Source organism: Desmodus rotundus, chromosome 4 (assembly GCF_022682495.2).
Source record: "Desmodus rotundus isolate HL8 chromosome 4, HLdesRot8A.1, whole genome shotgun sequence".
NCBI lineage: Eukaryota > Metazoa > Chordata > Mammalia > Chiroptera > Phyllostomidae > Desmodus > Desmodus rotundus.
Window position 1 is genome coordinate 159,998,042 of NC_071390.1, and position 20,526 is coordinate 160,018,567.

General features: G+C 38.6%; 1 protein-coding gene across 6 annotated transcripts in view; it reads left to right on the plus strand.

The window, feature by feature from the left end:
- ARAP2 (ArfGAP with RhoGAP domain, ankyrin repeat and PH domain 2) overlaps window positions 1-20,526 on the plus strand; it is a 158,690-nt gene that overhangs the window by 127,165 nt on the left and 10,999 nt on the right. For all 6 annotated transcript variants that reach the window (XM_045182758.3, XM_071221308.1, XM_053922423.2 and 3 more), the window contains 5 exons: window positions 4,521-4,649; window positions 15,595-15,734; window positions 17,550-17,632; window positions 18,680-18,715; window positions 19,767-19,830. In XM_045182758.3, coding sequence (XP_045038693.2) covers window positions 4,521-4,649; window positions 15,595-15,734; window positions 17,550-17,632; window positions 18,680-18,715; window positions 19,767-19,830 — 452 coding nt within the window. The remainder of the gene's footprint in view (window positions 1-4,520; window positions 4,650-15,594; window positions 15,735-17,549; window positions 17,633-18,679; window positions 18,716-19,766; window positions 19,831-20,526) is intronic.

The following is a 20,526-nucleotide window of genomic DNA, read 5'->3' on the forward strand; positions in this document are numbered from 1 at the left end:
ATTCTTACCCCCAAGCCAGGGGCAGTACCATCCGTTTCCTTCAGTGCAGGATGTTGGAACCACCGTGCTGTTGCTTCCTACCACCTTCTCACTACGGAGAAGGAAAGGGGAGCAGGGCAGGTGTGAACTGACGTCGTTTTTCACATGGCTTATGTCACCTTGTTCAGTCCTCACAAAAAAGTCTTTGTGACTTGACACTTTTTCCCCAAAAATTACATGTGAGGAAGTGATCCTGTGTGGGCTTCCATACTTACCTAAGTGAAGCTGAGTGTCGCAAAGATTGGGGCTGTGCAGTCGGATAGATCTGAGGTTCAGACCTCTGCTTTTCACTTGCGCCGGCTGTTTCACTTTGGGCAGGTGGCTAAGTGTCCCTGATCCTTGGGTTCCCTGGCATGTAAATATGAGTAACAGCAATAGTTCATGAAGAGTATTGTGAGAATTAAAAGTGATAACTGATGTAAAGTATCCAGAATACATAATGTCTGATACATAGTTGTTATTCCAGAAACAGCAACTGTTAATAAGATCAGTAGTATCCTTGAGTTTGCAAGCAGTAGAAAGAAGAATTATATAACATGAAATGTAAAGATAGTGCTGATTCTATAATTAGTTTCTTTATGATATTATTGAGTGTGTTTTCTGTGCTGTATGTTACATCCCCATGACTTACCTTATAACTAAAAGTTTGTACCTCTTAATCCCCTTTACCTTTTTTGCCCTTCTCCACACTACCTCTCCCTCCCCCCACCCCCAGAAACTATCATTTTTTCTCTGTATCTGTGAGTCTGTTTCTGTTTTGTTTGTTCCTTTTATTTTGTTTTTAGATTCCACACATAAGTTCCAATCATACAGCATTCATCTGACTCTTTCTGACTTATTTCACTCACGTAATGCCCTCTAGGTTCTTCCCTGTTGCCATAAATGGCAAGATTTCATTCCTTTTTACGGCTGAGAAGTATTCCACTGTGTATACCACTCTACTTTATCCTTTCATGAACTGATGGACACTTAGGCCGGTTCCGTATCTTGGCTGTCGCATACAGTGCTGCAGTGAACACGGGGGTGCGCCTGTCTTTCTCAGAGTTAGTGTTCTCGTTTTCTTTGGATAAATATCCAGAAGTGGAGTTTCCGGGTTCTCTACTGATTTCCATGGTGGCTGCATCAACCTATATGCCTACCAACAGTGCACAGGTTTCCCTTTTCTTCCCATCCTAATACTAATACTTGTTATTTGTTGTCTCTTCTCTAATAGCCACTATGACAGGTGTGGAGTGATATCTTATTGTGGTTTTGATTTGCATTTCCCTGAGGATTAGTAATGTTGGGCATCCTTTCCTGCATCTGTTGGCCATCCATATGTCTTTTTTGGAAAAATGTCTGTTCAGGTACTCTGCACATTAAAAAAATTTTTTTTGATGCTGAGTTGTATGAGCACTTTATATATTTTGGATATCAACCCTTTATTAGATATATGATTTGCAAATATCTTCTTCCTTTCAGCAAGTTGCCTTCTCATTTTGTTGATAGTTTCCTTTGCTGTGCAAAAACATTTTAGTTTGATATGGTCCCATTTGTTTATTTTTGCTGTTATTGCCCTTTTCCTAGGAGACATGTAAAAACAATATTTCTAAGACTGACCTCAAAGACTTTATGGCCAATGTTGTCTTTTAGGAGTTTTATGGTTTCAGGTGTTACATGTAAGTCTTTAATCCATTTTGAGTTTATTTTTGTATATGGTGTAAGAACATGGTCCAGCTTAATTTTTTTTTTGCATTCATCTGTCGTGTTTTCCCAGCACTGTTTATTGAAGTGACTGTCTTTTCCCCCTTGCATACTCCTCCACCCATTGTCTCAGGTTAATTAACCACATAGGCATGGGTTGATTCCTGGGCTTCCTGCTCCGTGCCGTCAATCTTCGTGTCTGTGTTCTAGTGCCATACTGTTTGACGATTACAGCTTTGTAATGTAGGCTGAAATCCAGAGGCATGAGACCTCCAACTTTGTTCTCCTTTCTCAAGAGTGCGTTGGCTGTTTGGGTCCTTTGTACTTCCATATAGATTTGAGGATTATTTTTCTTTGTTTTTTTAAAAAATTAATTGTTATTGCATTTTTTTCCATTGCCATTTAATCCCCTTATTTCCCCTCCCCACAGCAATCACCATACTGTTGCCCATGTCCACAGTCCTTTTTCCTTTTTGCTCAGTCCCTCCACTCCCTAACTGCCCCCCCACTAGCTGTCATCTGCTCTCCGTCAGTGAGTCTGTCCCCACTGTTCTACATTCAGTGAAACATACCATTGGTATTTTGATAGGAATCACACTGACGCTGGAGATTGCTTTGGGTAGTGTGGACATTTTCACAACACTAGGTCTGTCAGTTCATGAACGCTGTATACCGTTCCATTTATTATATTAGTCTTCTTTAGTTTCTGTCTCCAGTGTCTTACTGTTTAAATTTATTACATGATATTTTATTCTTTTTGATGGAGTTGCAAATGGCATTATTTTATTTCTCTTTCTGATAATTAGTTGTGTATAGAAACACCACAAATTTCTGTATATTAATTTTGTATCCTGCAACTTTGCTGAATTCATTTATTCTAATAGATTTTTTTGGTGGAGTCTTTAGGGTTTTGCATATCATGTCATCTGAAAATAGTGAGTTTTACTTTTTCCTTTCTAATTTCAGTGTCTTTTTTTTTTAATCTGATTACTGTGGCTAGTACTTCAAATAAGAATTAGTTTTATTTTTAAAAACAGTTAACTTGAATCCCAATGTCCATTAATAGAAGACAGCCAATTTATGGGTTAATCAATAAGCGAATTATAGCTTTGGCAAAGTATGGGCAATTATGAACTTTGCCAAACTCTTTACAAAATTATTTGAAGAAAACAAGACTTATATAGTACAAAAGATTTTTCTCTAGTTTTACAAAGAATTATATTTTGTCTGCTGATCCACTTACATTTATTTTCTGTTAATTATAGACCACCGTAGAAATTCATAAGGTACTTCTTCACTTGAGTATTTATTGAGCATCTGTTATATATGTGCTGAACACTCTACTGTGTACAGGAATGTGTGTGTAAGCACAAGGGAGATATATCTTTAAGATGTATGCCCTGGCTGCTCTTACTCTTTCATTTACTTAGAATTGCCATCATCATTAATAAACACAAAGTGCAGGACTGCATTACATTGTACTGAATAGTAAACAAAAGTCTGGTTATTTACACTGGAAGCAGAACGTTTGTTTTCTTTCGTGGACTGGGATTGTTGGTATGTTCTGGAATGCTGCGGTCATAGCAGGGGAGACTGGTGTTCAGAAGGATATGATGTATTTGGTGGTCTTTATTTGTGACTTTATTACCAATTAAAGTATGGCTTGTGTGTGACTGTGATATACCGACAGATTCTTGCTTGTTTGTCGTGAGCATTCCTACTCTAACCAAAAATGAAAAGCTCACGTGCTACGCGCTTTCCACTTTGAAGGGTTTAGAAGAGGTGGATGGACACACATTTAGCGATGCCACTGGGAAGGCCGCACTGCCATCTTCCCGTGACAGCTGCTGTTTTTGCCGTTCGGTTATGCTGCCTTCGGTGTGCTGTGGGAAGGGCTGAATTTCCTTTTTCCCAGCATATGCTTCTGTTGTAACATTTTATTAAATGATTGACATATTTTGATTAGCAAAAACTTTGATTGTAATTGTAAAATCTGTTTTTAGTTAACACTGTGCCTAAAGCTTCTGATGCATTTGAAAATATGATTGCTTAAAACAAAATGTATACAGATGAGTATCAAGGAAAAATCTTTAAGATTTCGTTAACTTCTTGTTTTTGGCCTGTTGTATCAACAGTTAATATATAAGATTGACATATAATGTTTCTGATTGATGTTTTCACTAATAATGTATATTTAGTTAATCTATGTATATTATTATTTTCATATGTTCTCTGTAAATATGATTTTATATTAATTGATTATAAGAATATCAGCTATAATACTGTATAATACTACTATAATGTTTACTACTATTGATTAGAAATCATAATATGGTAATCTTTAGGGTTAATTTGTTATTAGTCGGTACTGGACAAAAGTAATTTTGCTGTTTCTTTTAATAATTATTTAATTGCATATGGAGATAGGCAGGTTTCCTTTAGCAAACCAGAATGTTAGCTAAATTCAAAAGAAGATAGTGTAAGATGCTGATTTGTTGTGCAGATGGGTAGCATTATTTCTGAAATTTTATCTAAAGGATACCATCTGTGAATTTTTCAAAATGGTTGAGCAGAAACCAAATGTTCCTGCACAGATTAATTTATATAATAATTTTTATTATATACTTGACGATCTTCTAGGTGTTAGGGTCTCTTTTATGTAGTCTTAGCGCTGTTACTGTGTAACATAGGCTGTGCTTACTCTCGTTGCATACAGATCATTGTAAGTGGATTTTAAAAATTTGATAATTACATGAAAAGATATCTTAGTGTATTTGATTTGGTTTTGTTTTTTGCAGAGCGCCCTCTTCACTACACAGAGAACGTGCTGGAGCAGGTGCTTCGGTGGAGTTCATTAGCTGACCCCGGCTCTGCTTATCTCGTGGTGAAGAGGTTCTTAACCACTGACACAGTCAAACACTGTACTGGTAGGTGCTGCCATTGCACACTGCAACCACGATGGAAAGTTCAAGTGGTCCAGGGATAGTTATGATGGCACACGTGTTATTCGCAAATGTTAAAAAATAGAAATGAGTAGCTAACTGGTATTGTCCAGCAGAAAGAAGAATACGCACACACACAGGAAGATGCTATGCCGGAGCCAGGCTTCCTGGAGCCCAGCACTGTGGCAGTAGTTAGCCATCCCAAGACTTGGGATGATCTAGTCATCCCAAGTTAGAGTTTTGGAAGGAATAGCTTATGTTTTTAAGGGCTTTTTGCAATGCCCACATGTTTCTTTAATTGTTAGATGGCTGGTGAAATTTCTTCCTAAATTAGCAAAGCTCTCTGGGTATCCAAGAAGTGTAAATTATACAGGCTCTGAGATCGATAGTTATAATGCTCATTTTTAAAAATATTTTATTTGTTTATTTTTAGATAGAGGGGGCGGGAGGGAGAAAGAGAAGGAGAAAAACATCCGTGTGTGGTTGCCTCTCACGTGTTGCCCACTAAGGACCTGGCCTGCAACCCAGGCATGTGCCCTGACTGGGAATCGAACTGGCGAACCCCTGGTTCACAGGCCTACGCCCAATTCACTAAGCCACACCAGCCAGGGCAATTCTCATTTTTGTTGATATTGGAAAACAAGTATAAAATAAAAGATTTCCAATAAGGATTCTTGCCATCCAGAAGACACATACACCATGTCAAGTTAAATAAGAAATTAGCTAGCACAAGGGGACCATGTGAGACAATCTCTGAACTTGTATGAGATACCAGAAAACTTTTATTTTGAAACTTTGACTCTTCTGTTATGCTGCCATTAATTGTCAGGTTAGAAAAAAGATTTTTTGCCAGCTTTGTATATAAAACAACTTCAAAAGCAAAGGATTCAGGTTTTATAAGATGAATTTTACCACAACTTTAATAATTAATAATAGTTATAGCCATTATTATTTATTAATAATATTTTAACTGAGCTCTATTAATATATTATTGTATATTATGTAACATTGTAATAATATATTAATCATTCACTGAGCTCTGTGCACACCAAATGTCATTTAAACATTTAAAAATATCCTTGTGAGTTATATTGTCATTTGAATTTTACAAATTGGGAAAAGCTCAGAGAAATGAAGTAACTTGCCCCACCCATATTTACAGCTAATAAATATGGGATTTGAGAAGAGATTTGTCTTCTAATTATGAAAAAAAGGTAAGGATGACAGTACAGCTCACGAAAGGTATAAACCTACTACTTAGTATGATTACAGGCTCTCTAGCCAACACCCATAGGTCAGCAAGTTCTAAATTGTACCACGGCTAATCTGATAGTTTTCTGGCTTCGTGATGCTGTCTTAGCCGCTGTGACTACGGCAGACTGGGTAGCATGTAAACCACAGAAGTTTACTTCTCACAGGCTGGAGACTGGGAGTCTGAGGCCCGGGTGCCAGCAGGGTTGGGCTCTGGCGGGAGCCGCGTCCAGGTTGCAGACTTCGCAGTTTGTGTTGTCCCATGGCAGAGAGCAGAGACAGCAGACCAGCTCTCTGTGACTCTTATAAAGCACTCTTCCCACTCAGGGGGGCCCCCCCTCCTCTGGCCATCCCATTGAGAGGTCTTGGGGAACACAAGCATTCAGTCCTTACGACTGTTCATCACATCTTATACGTCACATGCAAATATTTTCACAACGTGCGAGCAGTGTAATAACGTCTCCATCATTCTTGTCGTACTAGTACCTACACAAACAGAACAGACACTGTTCTTTCTGCTGTGGAGATTCAGCCTTTCAGAGACCTTTATCTTACTTTCTTTGATACCCCTACGTATGATTTTGACCACCTCCTCCCGTACCTCTGTCCTGTGAATTCAATGTGCATCCATGGCAAAGAGCAGTGGTTCTCAGGTATGGGGCAGTTTTGTCCCCCGGGGGCCCTTTGGCAATGTCTGGAGGCATTTCTGATTGTCACAACTAGGTGGGTGGTGCTTCTAGTATTCAGTAGGAAGACACCAGAGGTGCCACAAACATCCTGTGGCACAGCACAGGTCTTCCCAACAAAGGGTTGGCCCCAAAACATCAGTGGTGCCCATGCTGAGAATCTCTGATTTAGATAATCTACGAAATCTGTTCTAGTTCCTAAATTCTGTATTCTTTCATTTTAACACTGATATAAGGGAAAAGTGCTGAGGTTATGAACCAAATCCTGTCGACATTATGAAACATATATAATAGGTTCTCATGGTTTCTTTTACAAAATAAGTCAACTATTTGTATTTTTAGGTGAGAATGTTCCTTTCCCTTTTTCCAATATTCCTCCAAATGTCTAATTCTTCATGTTAGGAAATACTGAAACCCTACCTAGACATAATATCACAGCTTTTATTGGAATGGTCAAGGGCTGGCTATGTGAGTAAAAACAACAAAAATAAGATCCTAGAAAGCTGTGATATGAAGGAAGGCTTTGTGCAGCTGGGGTGAAGAATAATCCAAACAAGGATACTTTAAGTGCTGTTGATCTTTGCAGTGGGAGAGGGGAAGCAAAGGTTGAGCAGGTTGAGAACAATCTCATCTGAGTAAAATACTCACGCTGAGTAAAGACAAGAGGAAACAGCAGAGTGACAAATTGAATATTGGCTCCACCCACAAACTGGGTAGGAAGATTGGGCATTGTGGTGATGCCGCATGTGTCCTGTCGTCTTTATGAGCCTATGAGTGTGTGCTGCAGTGGAAGTGTCAAGCCTCTGTAAGGTCTAGATTAAGCATCTTATGTAAAAACTGGAGAACCCAAGCAATGGACAGCAGGCTTAAATGATAGTTTCAGGATTTGGATGAAACTCAGGAGTAAAATGTCACTAACTTTCGTGTTACTCTAATATCATCTTCATTTTCTAACAGTATGGGAGTTGTCCTTGCACTATTCCTACCTCAGTTTGCCAAACCATTATGCAACTTGTTATAATAGCTACATTTCTTTCTACCAGCAAATTGTGTCATTGCATGAAAAAAAAGTAGGCTTTTAGAGTAACACTGTCAGCAAAAACATTAATTAGGCCATTTCATATTAGTGGTGATGTATTTTGGGTAAAAAATAGGAGTACCTATGAAGTAAATATTTCACATACTTTTTTTAGTTTTCTAGCCAATAAAATTTTTTATAAATGTTTTTAATTAGAGCTTGATTTATATTTAGATTGTCAAATCAAAATAATCTCTTTCATTATGGTCTATCCTGCATCTGTGTGAATTTAGGAATATCCTTTCAAATCAGCTCTGGCCTGTTGTTTGTTTTTTTAAATGAATTTCTTAAATCATGATTTTTTTCCCTATAGTTGTGTCTTGCAGCAACATGATGCTTATAAGTACTTTTTGTGGAATATACTTCGTGATAGATTTTAGTCTGGGTAGATATTCAGTCTACTTTGTCTTTGTCTTGGCAAATGTCTCCTAAATCAATCACAGTGACCACCTACTCCAGAATTATTGCTTCATTCAGCACATCCACTACTCCTTAAAATTGGGATCTGAAATGAAAGTAAATCAAATGTGATTTCTCTGTCAATTTGTTAAAAAAATTGGAGTCATCTTAGAAATGCATTGCTCTTCACAGCAGAAAGGGAACAATGTTAAAGATTTCTTTTATTTAAGATTTTCTTTTTCTATCCTGGAGCTGAGTGGAAATTAGCTGTTTGAAACAAGGGTGCTTGGTTGCAACCGCATTTTCTCTTAGTAAAAAACATCAAATGTTTGGGGCAGTTTTGTCCCCCAGGGGCCCTTTGGCAATGTTTCAAAAAAAAATGTTCATATTTTTTTAAACATGAAGTAGAAGACTCCCAGCGCACAAAAGCCCTGAACTGGAAGGCTTCACAGGTGAATTATTCTGAACATTGAAGGAAGAACTGACTCATATCCTTCTCAAACTATTCCAAAAAATTCAAGAGGAAAGAAGACTCCCAAACTCTTTTTATGAGGCTGGTGCCATCCTAATTCCAAAGCCAGATAAAGATGACAAAGACAGAAAACTACAGACCGATATCTCTGATGAACATAGATGCTAAAATCCTCAACAAAATATTGGCAATTCAAATTCAGCAATCCATTAGGAAGATCATACACCATAATCAAGTGAGATTCATCCCAGGGATGTGAGGATGGCGCAATATTCATAAATCAATAAACGTTATATACCACATAAGCAAAATGAAGGACAAAACTCATAATCATATCAATAGATTCTGAAAAGCATTTGATAAAATCCAGCAGCCATTTATGATAAAAACACTCAGCAAAATGGGAATAGAGGTAGCATACCTCAACATAATAAAAGCTATATACAAGAAACCTACAGCCAAAATTACACTCAATGGGTAAAAACTAAAAGCTTTCCCATTAAGATCAGGAACAAGATAAGGGGACACCACTCTTATTCAACGTAGTACTGGAAGTTCTAGCCACAGCGATCAGACAAGAAAAAGAAATAAAACACATCCAAATGGAAAGGAAGAAATAAAACTGTCATCATCACAAATGACATGATAGTGTACATAGGAAAACCTACAGTCTTTACCAAAAAACCTACTCAACCTAATAAGTGAATTTGGCAAAATAGCAGAATACAAAGTCAATATTCAGGAATTGATGGCATTTTTGTATACCAACAGTGAAATACCAGAAAGAGAAACTAGGAAAAAATCCCATTTACTATAACAGCAAGAAAAATAAAGTACCTACGAGTAAATTTCACCAAGGAGATAAAAGACCTGTACATGGAAAACTGTAAACATTGGAGAAAGAAATTAAGGAAGACACAAATAAATATACTATGTTCATGGACTGGAGGAATTAACATCACTAATATGTCCATACTGCCCAAAGCAAAGTATAGATTCAACGCAATTCCTATTAAAATACCAATGGCGTATTTCACAGATTTATAACAGATATTTCAAAAATTTATATGAAACCAAAAAAGACCCTGGGTAGTCTCAGCGGTCTTGAGAAAGAAGAATTAAGTAGGAAGGATCACAGTATCTGATATCAAACTATACTACAAGCCCACTGTAATCAAATCAGTCTGGTCCTGACATAAGAACAGACACATAGACCAATGGAACAAAGTAGAGAGCACAGAAATAAACCCAAGTTTCTGTGTTCAATTAATAATTTGAAAAATGGGGCAAGAGCATGAAATGGGTAAAAATAGCCTAGTCAATAATTGGTGTTGGGAGAACTGGACTGGTACATGCAAAAAAAATGAAACTAGACCACTAACTCACACCGTACACTAGAAAAAACTCAAAATGGATAAAAAAGTTAAATACATAAAAGTTCTAGAGGAAAAATGGGCAGGAAAATTTCAGGTTCCAATGTAGCAATATTTTTGCTGATGTATCTCCTAGGGCAAGGGAAATAAAGGAAAAAATAAACAAATGGGACTACATCAAATTAAAAAGCTTCTACATGGTTAAGGAAACAACAGTCATCAAAATGAAAAGGGAACTGACCGTATGGGAGAACACGTTTGCCAATGATACATTGGACCCTTGTCCAATTTCCAAAGTATATAAAGAACACATATAACTCAACACCAGGAAAACAAACAATCCAATTAAAAAAATTGGGCAAAGGACCTGAATAGACACTTCTCCAAGGAGGACATACAGATGAGCCCATAGACATATGAAAAGATGCTCAATATCAATAGCCATCAGAGAAATGCAAATTAAAACCACAATGAGATATCATCTCACACCTGCCAGAATGGCCATCATTTATACACAACAAACAAGTGATGGCAAAGATACGGAGAAAAGGGAGCCCTAGTGCACTGTTGGTGGGAATGCAGACTGGTGCAGCCACTGTGGAAAACAGTATGGAATTTCCTCAAAAAACTAAAAATGGAGCTGCCTTTTGACTGAGTGATTCCACTGCTAGGAATATACCCTAAGAATCCGGAATCACCGGTTCAAAAGAACCTATGCACTCCAGGGTTCATGGCAGCACTATTTACAATAGCCAAGTGCTGGAAACAGCCTAAGTGTCCATCAGCAAATGAGTGGATCAAAAAAACTGTGGTACATTTACACAGTGGAATTCTACCCAGCAGAAAGAAAGAAAGAACTACCTTTGTGACAGTGTGGATGGAACTAGAGAATATTATGCTGAGTGAAATGAGCCATTTGGTGAAAGACAAATACCATATGATCTCACCTATAAGAGGAATCTAGTGAACAAAATAAACGAAAGAGCAAAATAGAACCACAGGCATGGAAACACAGAACAGACTGAAAGTGAACAGATGGGTGTGGGGAGGGGGATAGCGGTGGGAAGAAGGGGAGGGGATGACAAAGAACGTGTATAAATGACCATGGACATGGACAACAGTGTGGGAAGTGACTGTGAGGGAGAGGGGTGGGGATGGGTGGAGGAGGGCAAAGGGGGAAAATTGGGACAACTGTAGTAGAATAACAATAAATATACGAAAGATAACCAAGTAGCAATACCACATCCTTTGCCCTCTGTCGCCTCATACTTGACACCTAGTTGCCACAACTTTTACTGTCTGTCCACTTACACCTATTCCAACTCTGTGTCGACAGATGTACACACACGCACACACACAACTTGCATTTCATTAATTGTATGATAATTATTTTTTATTTTATGTAATAAATTCTAAGCCTATACCTTTGATTGACATTGCTTTCACCACCTTCTTGCTAAATGAAGAATTTTTATCAAATAATAAGTTTGAGAGTTTAGGAGGTTTCATTTTCTCAGATTTCTCACTTTATCTGAACAGTTTGAAGTGTAGACATCACAGTAGGAATGGATGTAGAATCAGCCAACACTTGATTTCTGCTCATTCATTTAAGGTAATGAGGTAACACACTTCACATGTTAGAAGTACCCTAGAGTAAATGGATTTTCTGTTGCCTCTACCTAAAAATCAATTCTGTGCTTTTCAAAAGCAGCATTTGATTTCTTAGAAACGCTTTGTACCATTGTCATTATTGTAATGAGGGGTTAACCAACTTGAAAAGAAAGATAACAGTCCTCAAATGTCTTTTCTCCTCCATGGGTTAAGACTGAGACATTGAGATAGGGGAATAAAACTTCATTAAAATTGCTATTTAGACTTTGTCACAGCTAATCTTATTAGACCATATTTTATCATTATCTTTTATATTGAGTTGTTTCAACGTCTCTATCACAAGCAAGGTATAAATTGATAGCTTCTATAAGGTTGCAGGATAAATAATTTTACATTGCTAAAGTCTTATTCTTAAGTGCTAAAGTTATTTTAAAAAATATCCCAATAGAATGCAATATATGGGCATCAAATTTTAATGATCTCAATGGGGAAGAAGTACTTTTAAGATATAAGATGTAACTCAAATTCAGATCTCTCTGGGTTTCTAAATTTAGGTTGCTGCATGTGACAGATGCTTTAGAATTCAATTTGCATTAGAATCAAATAGTTCAAAATGCAGCTGCTTCTGGCAAGTTGAGACCTGGAAAGCTGAGGCATCCACTGTCAACTAACTGACTTAACAAACTTTCAGCAGAAATAGTATGAGTCTATAAATCATAATCTAGCCAAAATAACTGACATGTCACTTCCATCAAAGCTTTTTAAATCCAAAGATATTTAAAAGTTGATGGTGAGGCCTAGTCCACTTCAAGTGGAGGTATTTTGGAGGGAATTGATGATGGTCTCTGATATTCTGCAGTGTGAATGTCCTGACTTCTTCTAATATTATACTTAGAAAACCAGTTGATAAGTTTCTGTTAGCTCTCTCATTTGTGTAGGAATCTGTGGACAGCATTATCTTTAAGCTTTAAAGATATCTTTAAAGCATAATCTTTACCCACACGTACAAAAAGAAAATCTAAATATATGAAGACTATTTAAATATAAATATAGATATAAATGCTAACAACAAGTTATCAGTGACCGCTCTAGGCCGGGCTGTCTATGGAGAGCTTTCAAGCATGGAGAAGTGGTTCAGCCAGGTGGTCACTGAAATGCTTTTCAAGGAAATAGCATTTCCTGTTTTGTTTTTCTTGTATGCCTTGGTCTTCCGTTATAAGATTCTATCTTACTCTGTTACTCACTAAAAGTACATATTGAGTAAATTCTTTTAAAATATAAATTTAAAAAACACTTTGTAATTGAGGAAATTACTGATAAAATTTCATAAAAGTATGAATTCACTTTGGTTAGGTAGGTAGGGAATGTTTTCTAAAGGAAATTAGCGTTGTATTATTACAGGACAGCTGTGTGTACTTCTCAGTTTCTTCCTTTGGATGCTTCCTGAGTCATTAGGGAAGGCAGTATAGAAGTTACCATTTGGGGCGACATAGGGGTAGGGTCACTGAATTCCACTTTGTGTGTGTTGGGTTTTAGTTGTCTGTGAACTGTGTCCAAGGGTAGATGTTTAGAAGGGAACTAAGGAAACGATGGAGCACATTGCATGGAACATGGCTTTAGCTTTGAGGGCGTACGAGATTGTGCAGCTTACTTGTTAAACTGAAGAACATTAGCCCTGACCCGTGTGGCTCAGTTGGTTGGGCTTAGTCCCACAGAGCAGAAGGTGTCCAGTTTGATTCCCAGTCAGGGCATATGTCTGGGTCGCAGGTTCGGTCCTGTATAAGAGGCCACCAATCATTGTTTCTCTCTCGCATCGATGTTTCTCTCCCTCTCTTTCTCCCTGCTTCCCCCTCAAAAAAATAAAATTTATTTTTAAGAAAAGAACATTAGAGAGCTGAGCAGAGAATTAATATCATTGGTATTTAAAGGATGGATGTATCAAGAGATAACTAGTGTGTAAAGGAACAATAAGAAAGGTTGCAAGAAAACATCAAAGGAGTAAATTTTGTGGTAAGGGGGTGAGCATGATAATTATAACCATTATCTAGAAGTGCCTCAGTATAAAAGTCAGAATTCTTTGTTAGTTACCAGGAGCCCTGAACGGTGATTCTAGTGTAGTTGCTTTCTGACCTTGTAGCATAACCCTGGTGAGCCACAGTTTTCTCACGTACTAAATGAGGTTATGTTATCTGTACTCCCTACTTCAGAAAGTTGCAAATCGCATGAGATACAAATACATGAACAACTGTACTTGAACAATTAAAAAAATAAAAAAATACACGAACATTTTGAGAAATCTAAAATGTATACTAGTTTTATATAATGTTGACTTTTTTCTTGATCTTCCATTTGCATTAAAAAATGTCTTCAAGTCTTTTAATTGGAAAAAGGTTATTTTGAATTTAAAGAGAAGTCATTTAGCTATAAAACATTATTTAAAATATTTGCTGTGGAAATGCATATTAATAAATTGTGTCAGAAGACAGTTTTAACAGTATGTTGTTCAGAAATTATTTTGAAGTCACAAACTACCTGAAAATAACCTATTTTAGTATGACAGTGTGATTGAAAGAATATTGTCTGTGGCCAGAATTGTGCATCGTGAAAACTACTGGGATTTGTTAGTTACCTTTGCTTGCTTGTGGTTAGTTAGGGTCCCTGACGTGGTTAACCCTGGGGACTTTTGCTTCCAAGTAGTCATTCCATGCTTATATTTGGGTTGTGAGGAACTATTTCTACTTTTTAAAATAAGTTGTTTCTTATGCTAATTTTAATTTTAAATATCTGTGCACTATTTTCTGTGTATGTAAGGTTTCCCCCAAAGCAAGGGATTATTGCATTGAAGACTAAGAGTTGTTCTTCCTAAAATCATTCGTTATTCTATACATTTCAGAAACAATGTATAAATATTTTAAACTTGTATCACCTTAACACTAAAAAATTGCTAAAGGTCCCAGTCCTGCTCCAGTGCTCCACCCTGCATCATTTGTGGCTGTCATCTAATAGGAGGGTCACAGCTGTCTGCAGGCCGGGGGTGGGTTGGCCTGGGGGCGGGGGGGATGTCAGTGCCTGTTTCCCGGGAAAGCAGAGGCTGAGGCTGCAGTGGCCACATCAGGGCTGTTTGGCCTCAGTGTTCTGTGTGCTGCCCTTCAGTCTCACGCAGGCTGTGGATCATCATCTGGGTTATGAGGAGCAGGTTTTAGACGGGAGGATGTGTTGATGAATTTATGCAAACACAAATTTGGTGTTCTTACCAAAAAGTGTTTTCCTAATAGAATGAGTTGAAATAATTGCTCTGTGGGACAAGGACTGTGTTGCACATGAAATGCATTGATGTTAAGTGCTCTGCCGTAGTCGTTTTGTCTAAATTTTTAGCCTTTGCTGTTTCACTTCCACAGGGATTTCTCTAATGCCTTAAAAATTCCTGGATTGCTGTGTCAGAATTCCAGTAGAGGTTTTCCTGTTTACCTGTGTATTCACACTGCTTGTACAAGTGCTGCTTAAAATCAATGTAATGCAGGCTGATTGTGTAACTGTGAGTTGCCTGGGATCCACACCGCATATATATATGTGCTGTGAATTTATATATGTGAATATATAGTACTATGAATATATATATGGGAAAATTAACTTTACTAATATATCTTATTTAAACCCACCTTTCCAAAATACATCATTTCAACGTGGAATCAACATTGCAAAACTGTGAAATTTTTACTTTTTTGTACTGTCTTCAAACTCTGATCTGTATGTTATACTCGCAGCACATCTCAATTGAGACTAACCATATATATATATATATTTTTTTTTAAGTGCTAGTGGGACAGTGTAGGAGGGCCTCTAGATTATAAAGAGACATAACTAGATCTAGTCAGTGGGCCTGTGACTTGTCGAACACACCTGTGACATCCGGTATTCCCAGAAATTAACCGTAGGTTTCTTGATGGTAGGAAATGAGTTATTCTTTTATAATACCAAAGCTGAAAGTATAGAAATGTTTTATATTCTATTCCACATAAATGAAAATGGACCCAACTTACAGAAGTACTATGCTTTACAGAGAGAATGGCCCTGGGAAGTATCAAAGAGGGGACCCTGAAAATCAAAGAAGAACCGTCTAAAATACTGTCTGGAAATAAATTTCAAGATCGGTATAGTGTTTTACGAGATGGGTATCTCTTTCTTTACAAGGATCAGAAGGTACTTGTATAAGTAGTATTTGATTTTTTGTGTGGGTATTCACATTTATAATTTTATACCTTTTTCAGCCCTTTGTCTTGGAAGTCAATACCTATAATAAGTAAATAAAATGCATAGTAAGCTGATGATTTCTTTCAGCCCCTGAGATACGCCATTAATGCACTCAGTAACACAGTAGAGAACTCCATATGTGGCCTTTCTGAGCACTGCACATTTTTTAGGGCAGAGAATGACTTAAGTCATAAAGAGAAGTCTAATATGTGTTACATAAACTAGCATGTAAATCAGCATCTCAGTCAGTAAATTTGACTGAGAGTTATGAGTCATGCCCTAAGACACAGGTGGCAAACACAAGGCCTGTGGGCTGAATCTGGCCCTCCACCTTGTTTTGTCCTGCCTGGCACCTTGTTTCTGCCTGGCAGCAGTGTCAAGCTCTTGCTTACCTGTTAAGGAGTAGTTACATTTATACAGTCCTAAAGTTACATTCGGCCCTTTGAAGGTAACCGTGAGGCTGATACAGCCCCAGTGAAAATGAGTTTGACACACCCTGCCCTAAGGCAAAAATGGCTTGAGTTTACCCGATGGAAATGGATAAATGCAAATTAAAACCCCGAGGTGCTATCTTATCTTTGACTAAAATCAACTAAAGTCATAAGAATGACGACACCTGATGTTGACACGGATGTTGATTAACTGAAACTCCCAAATTGTTGACGGAATGGTAAAATCACACAGCCAGTGTGTAGAAATGCTTGGCGGTCTGATTTAGCTACATTTATTTGTACATCTACCCCACGACCCAGCAACTCTGTTCCTAGGTATTATGGCCACAAAAGTACTTGTTCAAGAATGTTTATGAGTAGCTTTAGTCATAAAAGCTGCACCCTGGAAGTATTCCAAGTGACCATCAATGTAAGAATGATACGTTCGGACAGTGGAGTGCTACTCAGCAGTAAAACAAGTGACCACTAGTGTACGCAGCAACCTGGAGCGCTGTTTAAACCCCTGTGAGTAAAAGGAGCTCCACACAAACTAGTACCATGTAGGTGTGTCCGTAAGAGAGCTGAGATTTGGCGAAACCATTAATGGTGATGGAAATTCGCCTGGTGTGTGGAGAACGTTTGCTATGGAATTGGGAAGGGTCAGTAGGATCCTTCCTAGGATGACAGAAGTAAATGTTCTCTGTGCAGTTTCGGGTGGTGGTCACATGGGTGCCTGCAGTGTCATCTCTCCTTTCTTGAGATTCCAGAAATACTTATGCAGTTGTTTCAAGTGCTGAGTGGCAGCAGGACCTAGAGACACTTTTTTGCGTTGAATTTTAAAATTCACTTTAGCTAAGCGTATGTTCCGTTTTGGCGATGAGAGAAGAAAGACCGACTAGTAACATCTGCTGATATGTGATGGAGAGAGAGTCGTTAGGCAGCTTTCCAAAGCTCTGTGGCCCCATTTCTGGGGAGCATCTGCTCAGCTCTCCACACTCTTTGACCACTTTCCCTGTGTGTTTATTTCTCTGGCAGTGAAGCCTCCCTGGATGGCCATGAACAGATCTTAGTAGTTTTCCTACTTTGCATTTACATCCCCTATTCACTTCCTTCAAGGACAGTGGAATGTCCAGGCAGGAGGCTGGTAGGACAGCACTGAGTTCTGCAGCACGTATCCCTCCATTCAGAGGGACGCTCGTGCTCCCACTTTGTCGTCCTCTGATGGGGCCAGCAGGGAGTCCGTGCGGGTACCAAGTTACTGTTTTTTATCATCCGTCCCTGTTTCCAGCAGAGGAAGAGTGTTTAATTACATACCATTTTGTTTTCCTTACAGAGTAGCAAACCTGACAAAACGTTTTCTCTCAGTTCAATGAAGTTTTATCTTGGGGTGAAAAAGAAAATGAAACCTCCAACCAGGTAAAGCTTGAAAGAGAAGGGTGATTGAAAAGTGATGGCAAAATATGTCTCTTCAAGGAATTAGGGATCGGTGATGTTAGCCTCACTTTTTATGAAATGAGCTGCAGACAAGTTTCTTAAGTAGCTAGATCAAGAGAACATGTGTGGGTAATTGGGGGTGATGAAGTTCCCACTCAAGGCAAGCTCTGGGTGATTAAATGTCTCCTTTGTGCACCAAGAAATCCCCAGAAGGCCCTGTCCGCTGGGGAACACGTTCATTTCCCCACAGCCCAGTCCCTGCACAGTCACAGCCTGGGGACAGAGGAGTGTTCCAAGCCCCCAGGAAGGTGGATGGCTGCCCTCCAGCTCCTGACACTCGGCCTTTAGAATGTCTCCTTCCTCCTGGCTGTGTAATTTCCCCTTTGGCCTTGCCGAATTTAGTAGTAAATCCACAGCACAGCGACGGTGGAGAGGAAGTGCACCCCACTTAAACAATGTGTTCCTCTTTAACTCTTGAGTCAACCCAGTGTTCGCTTTGCACTGTACTTTCTTATCATGAGTTACTTGGATTAGCTACTTAGTGTTTGTACTTGTACTCCTAACCTCATGAAACTTCATTTTGATGAACTGTATATGATTTGAGAGTCTGAAAATGTTCTCACTTCTGCCGCCATGCTTAATTTATAAGCCCAGTACATATAGATGCCTGTGTTGCAGTTGTCACCTTCTTTAATTTCTCACACTGTCAGCAGGTCAGATGTATAGTATCTTATTTTGGCCATTTTCCGGGACGTCTGGTTTTACTCAGCCAAGACCGTCTTCTGAGCGATTTTCCCCACTGCCCCATAACATCACAGGGCTCCTTCCCTCTGTCTCCTTTCAGCATATTTAAATTGGTAGCCAAATTCCTCAACATTTATCATGTCCCTCTCGATAAATCATACCCACTGAATCATCACTTGTGGGGGGCAATTCTGTTACGCATTTCTACCATTAAATGTCACCTTCTTGGTGTAAAATGCGTCATTTTTTAATATGTTGGTGTTTGCTTTTTCCCTGGTGCTGCAGTTGGGGATTGACCGCATATTCCGAAAAACATCACTGGTAAGTAAACAGCTGGCTGTTTTGGGATTTGATAGCATTCCTGATAACTTCAGTAAATGAATAATGCTGTGGTTTGGCAGATGGATCTATAGACAGGAAATGTTTCACCTAAGTGAAGTTAAAATCTTTACTAAATACTACAGTCTAGGAAGAGGAAGATATATTTGCTTTCAGGGTTTAGGTCCATTTCAATCCCATGTGTCCTAATTGCCAATACCTCTTAAGAGAAACTGTCTAATTTCTTCCTAGTTGTTATGGGTGTGGGATCCTGGCTCTTACGGGGTCAGCAGGCAAAGTGCAGTTTTAAATAAAGGATAAGACCAGTCAAAATTATGTTAAAAAAAAATCTTGGTCTCAAACTTGTACACTTCACACCACTGATGTCACCACACTCTGAGAGATCACACTAACTGTATCCTTCTCTCACTGACCCCTGTCTAATCGATCACTCACCATACCCCATATGCCTCTTCAGGGTCTCTCTGACCTACCCACACCCCATGTCCTCAGGGCCATGCCTCCCTTCATCTGCCCAGTGTTGCCCCCTCCCCCCAAAAAAATGACTGAATTAGTGTTACTGGACAGGTGATATTTTTATTTAGTTTATTTCTCATGAGTCTTGTGGGTATTAATGTTTATAATCATAATGATGGAAACCGTCTAAGCATTTTAAAAAATCTGCTGTTACGAAAATATGCACATATTTTTCTTCTTAGGCTGGGAGTTTCCAGGGAAAAGACATTTTAGCATCAAGCACCTGAAAAAGCAAATGACACTGATCTTTCTGCTTTTCCAAAACTATCGCCGATCACTGTCCAGCAGTTACCAAAACCCTAGCTGTGTTTTGTTTAAAATAGCATGTGCTCACCATTTTCTTGGTATTGCGTACTTAACAGAAGCCTGAAGCAACTAGTACTGAAATAGTTCCATTTTGATCACATTCACATTACGTCATTAATTGGAGAGAGACAAGGGGATTTCTGATCGCTTCATCACCAGATACCCTGGAGAACAGACTCCCATTTATATGTTCATAAATGCTGCTTTGCAGGCACCTGTGCTGTGACAGTTCACAGACTCAGATGGAGTGGATGGCCGGTGTCTTCATCGCCCAGGTCAGAGCTCTGTTTCCTGTTGTCCCGGAAAGTGTTAAATGGGGGATAAGAAATGGTGGTGATTTTCCAGAAATGTTTAATGAGTTTTATGCATATACTTTTATTTACTCATTTATGTATTTTTAAATAGATAAGCATCCAGATTTATCCATGACTCTTTGAAGGAGAGTTGACTGTCTTTGTGGAGGCTTGTTTGCCACCCAGCAGCTCCTTAGCCTCAGAGAGGTGGACGCATGAGAAAGAGGGTCTTGTCCCAGCTGCCATCCCGCCGCAGACGCCATTGATCTTCCTTTAGGAAAAGGCGTTATTTTCCTTTGTGTTTTCCCAGTGACTGCCTACCCTCCCCACCCTGCCTGTCCACAGCAAGGACAGGAACCTACATCTCTTTAATACTTAACTATTTGCTGGAAACTTCAAAAAGAGTTCACTCCTGTATTACTTGCAACAAACTTTGCATAACGTTGCTCGTAGACGAGGGAATAAAGATGAACAAAGTCCCCATCATTTGCTTAGGACCATACATTTAGTTACTGGTTTAAACCCAGAGGTGCCAGATGCCAACATATACACTAAATTCCTCATTTTCTGTCCTTCTTGGAGGAGGACTCGCTTCTTTTTTTTTTTTTTTTTTTTTTTTTTTTTTTTTTTTTTATGGGGAGGAGGTTTCAGTAGTCCTATTAGGAAAATTGTTTTTTT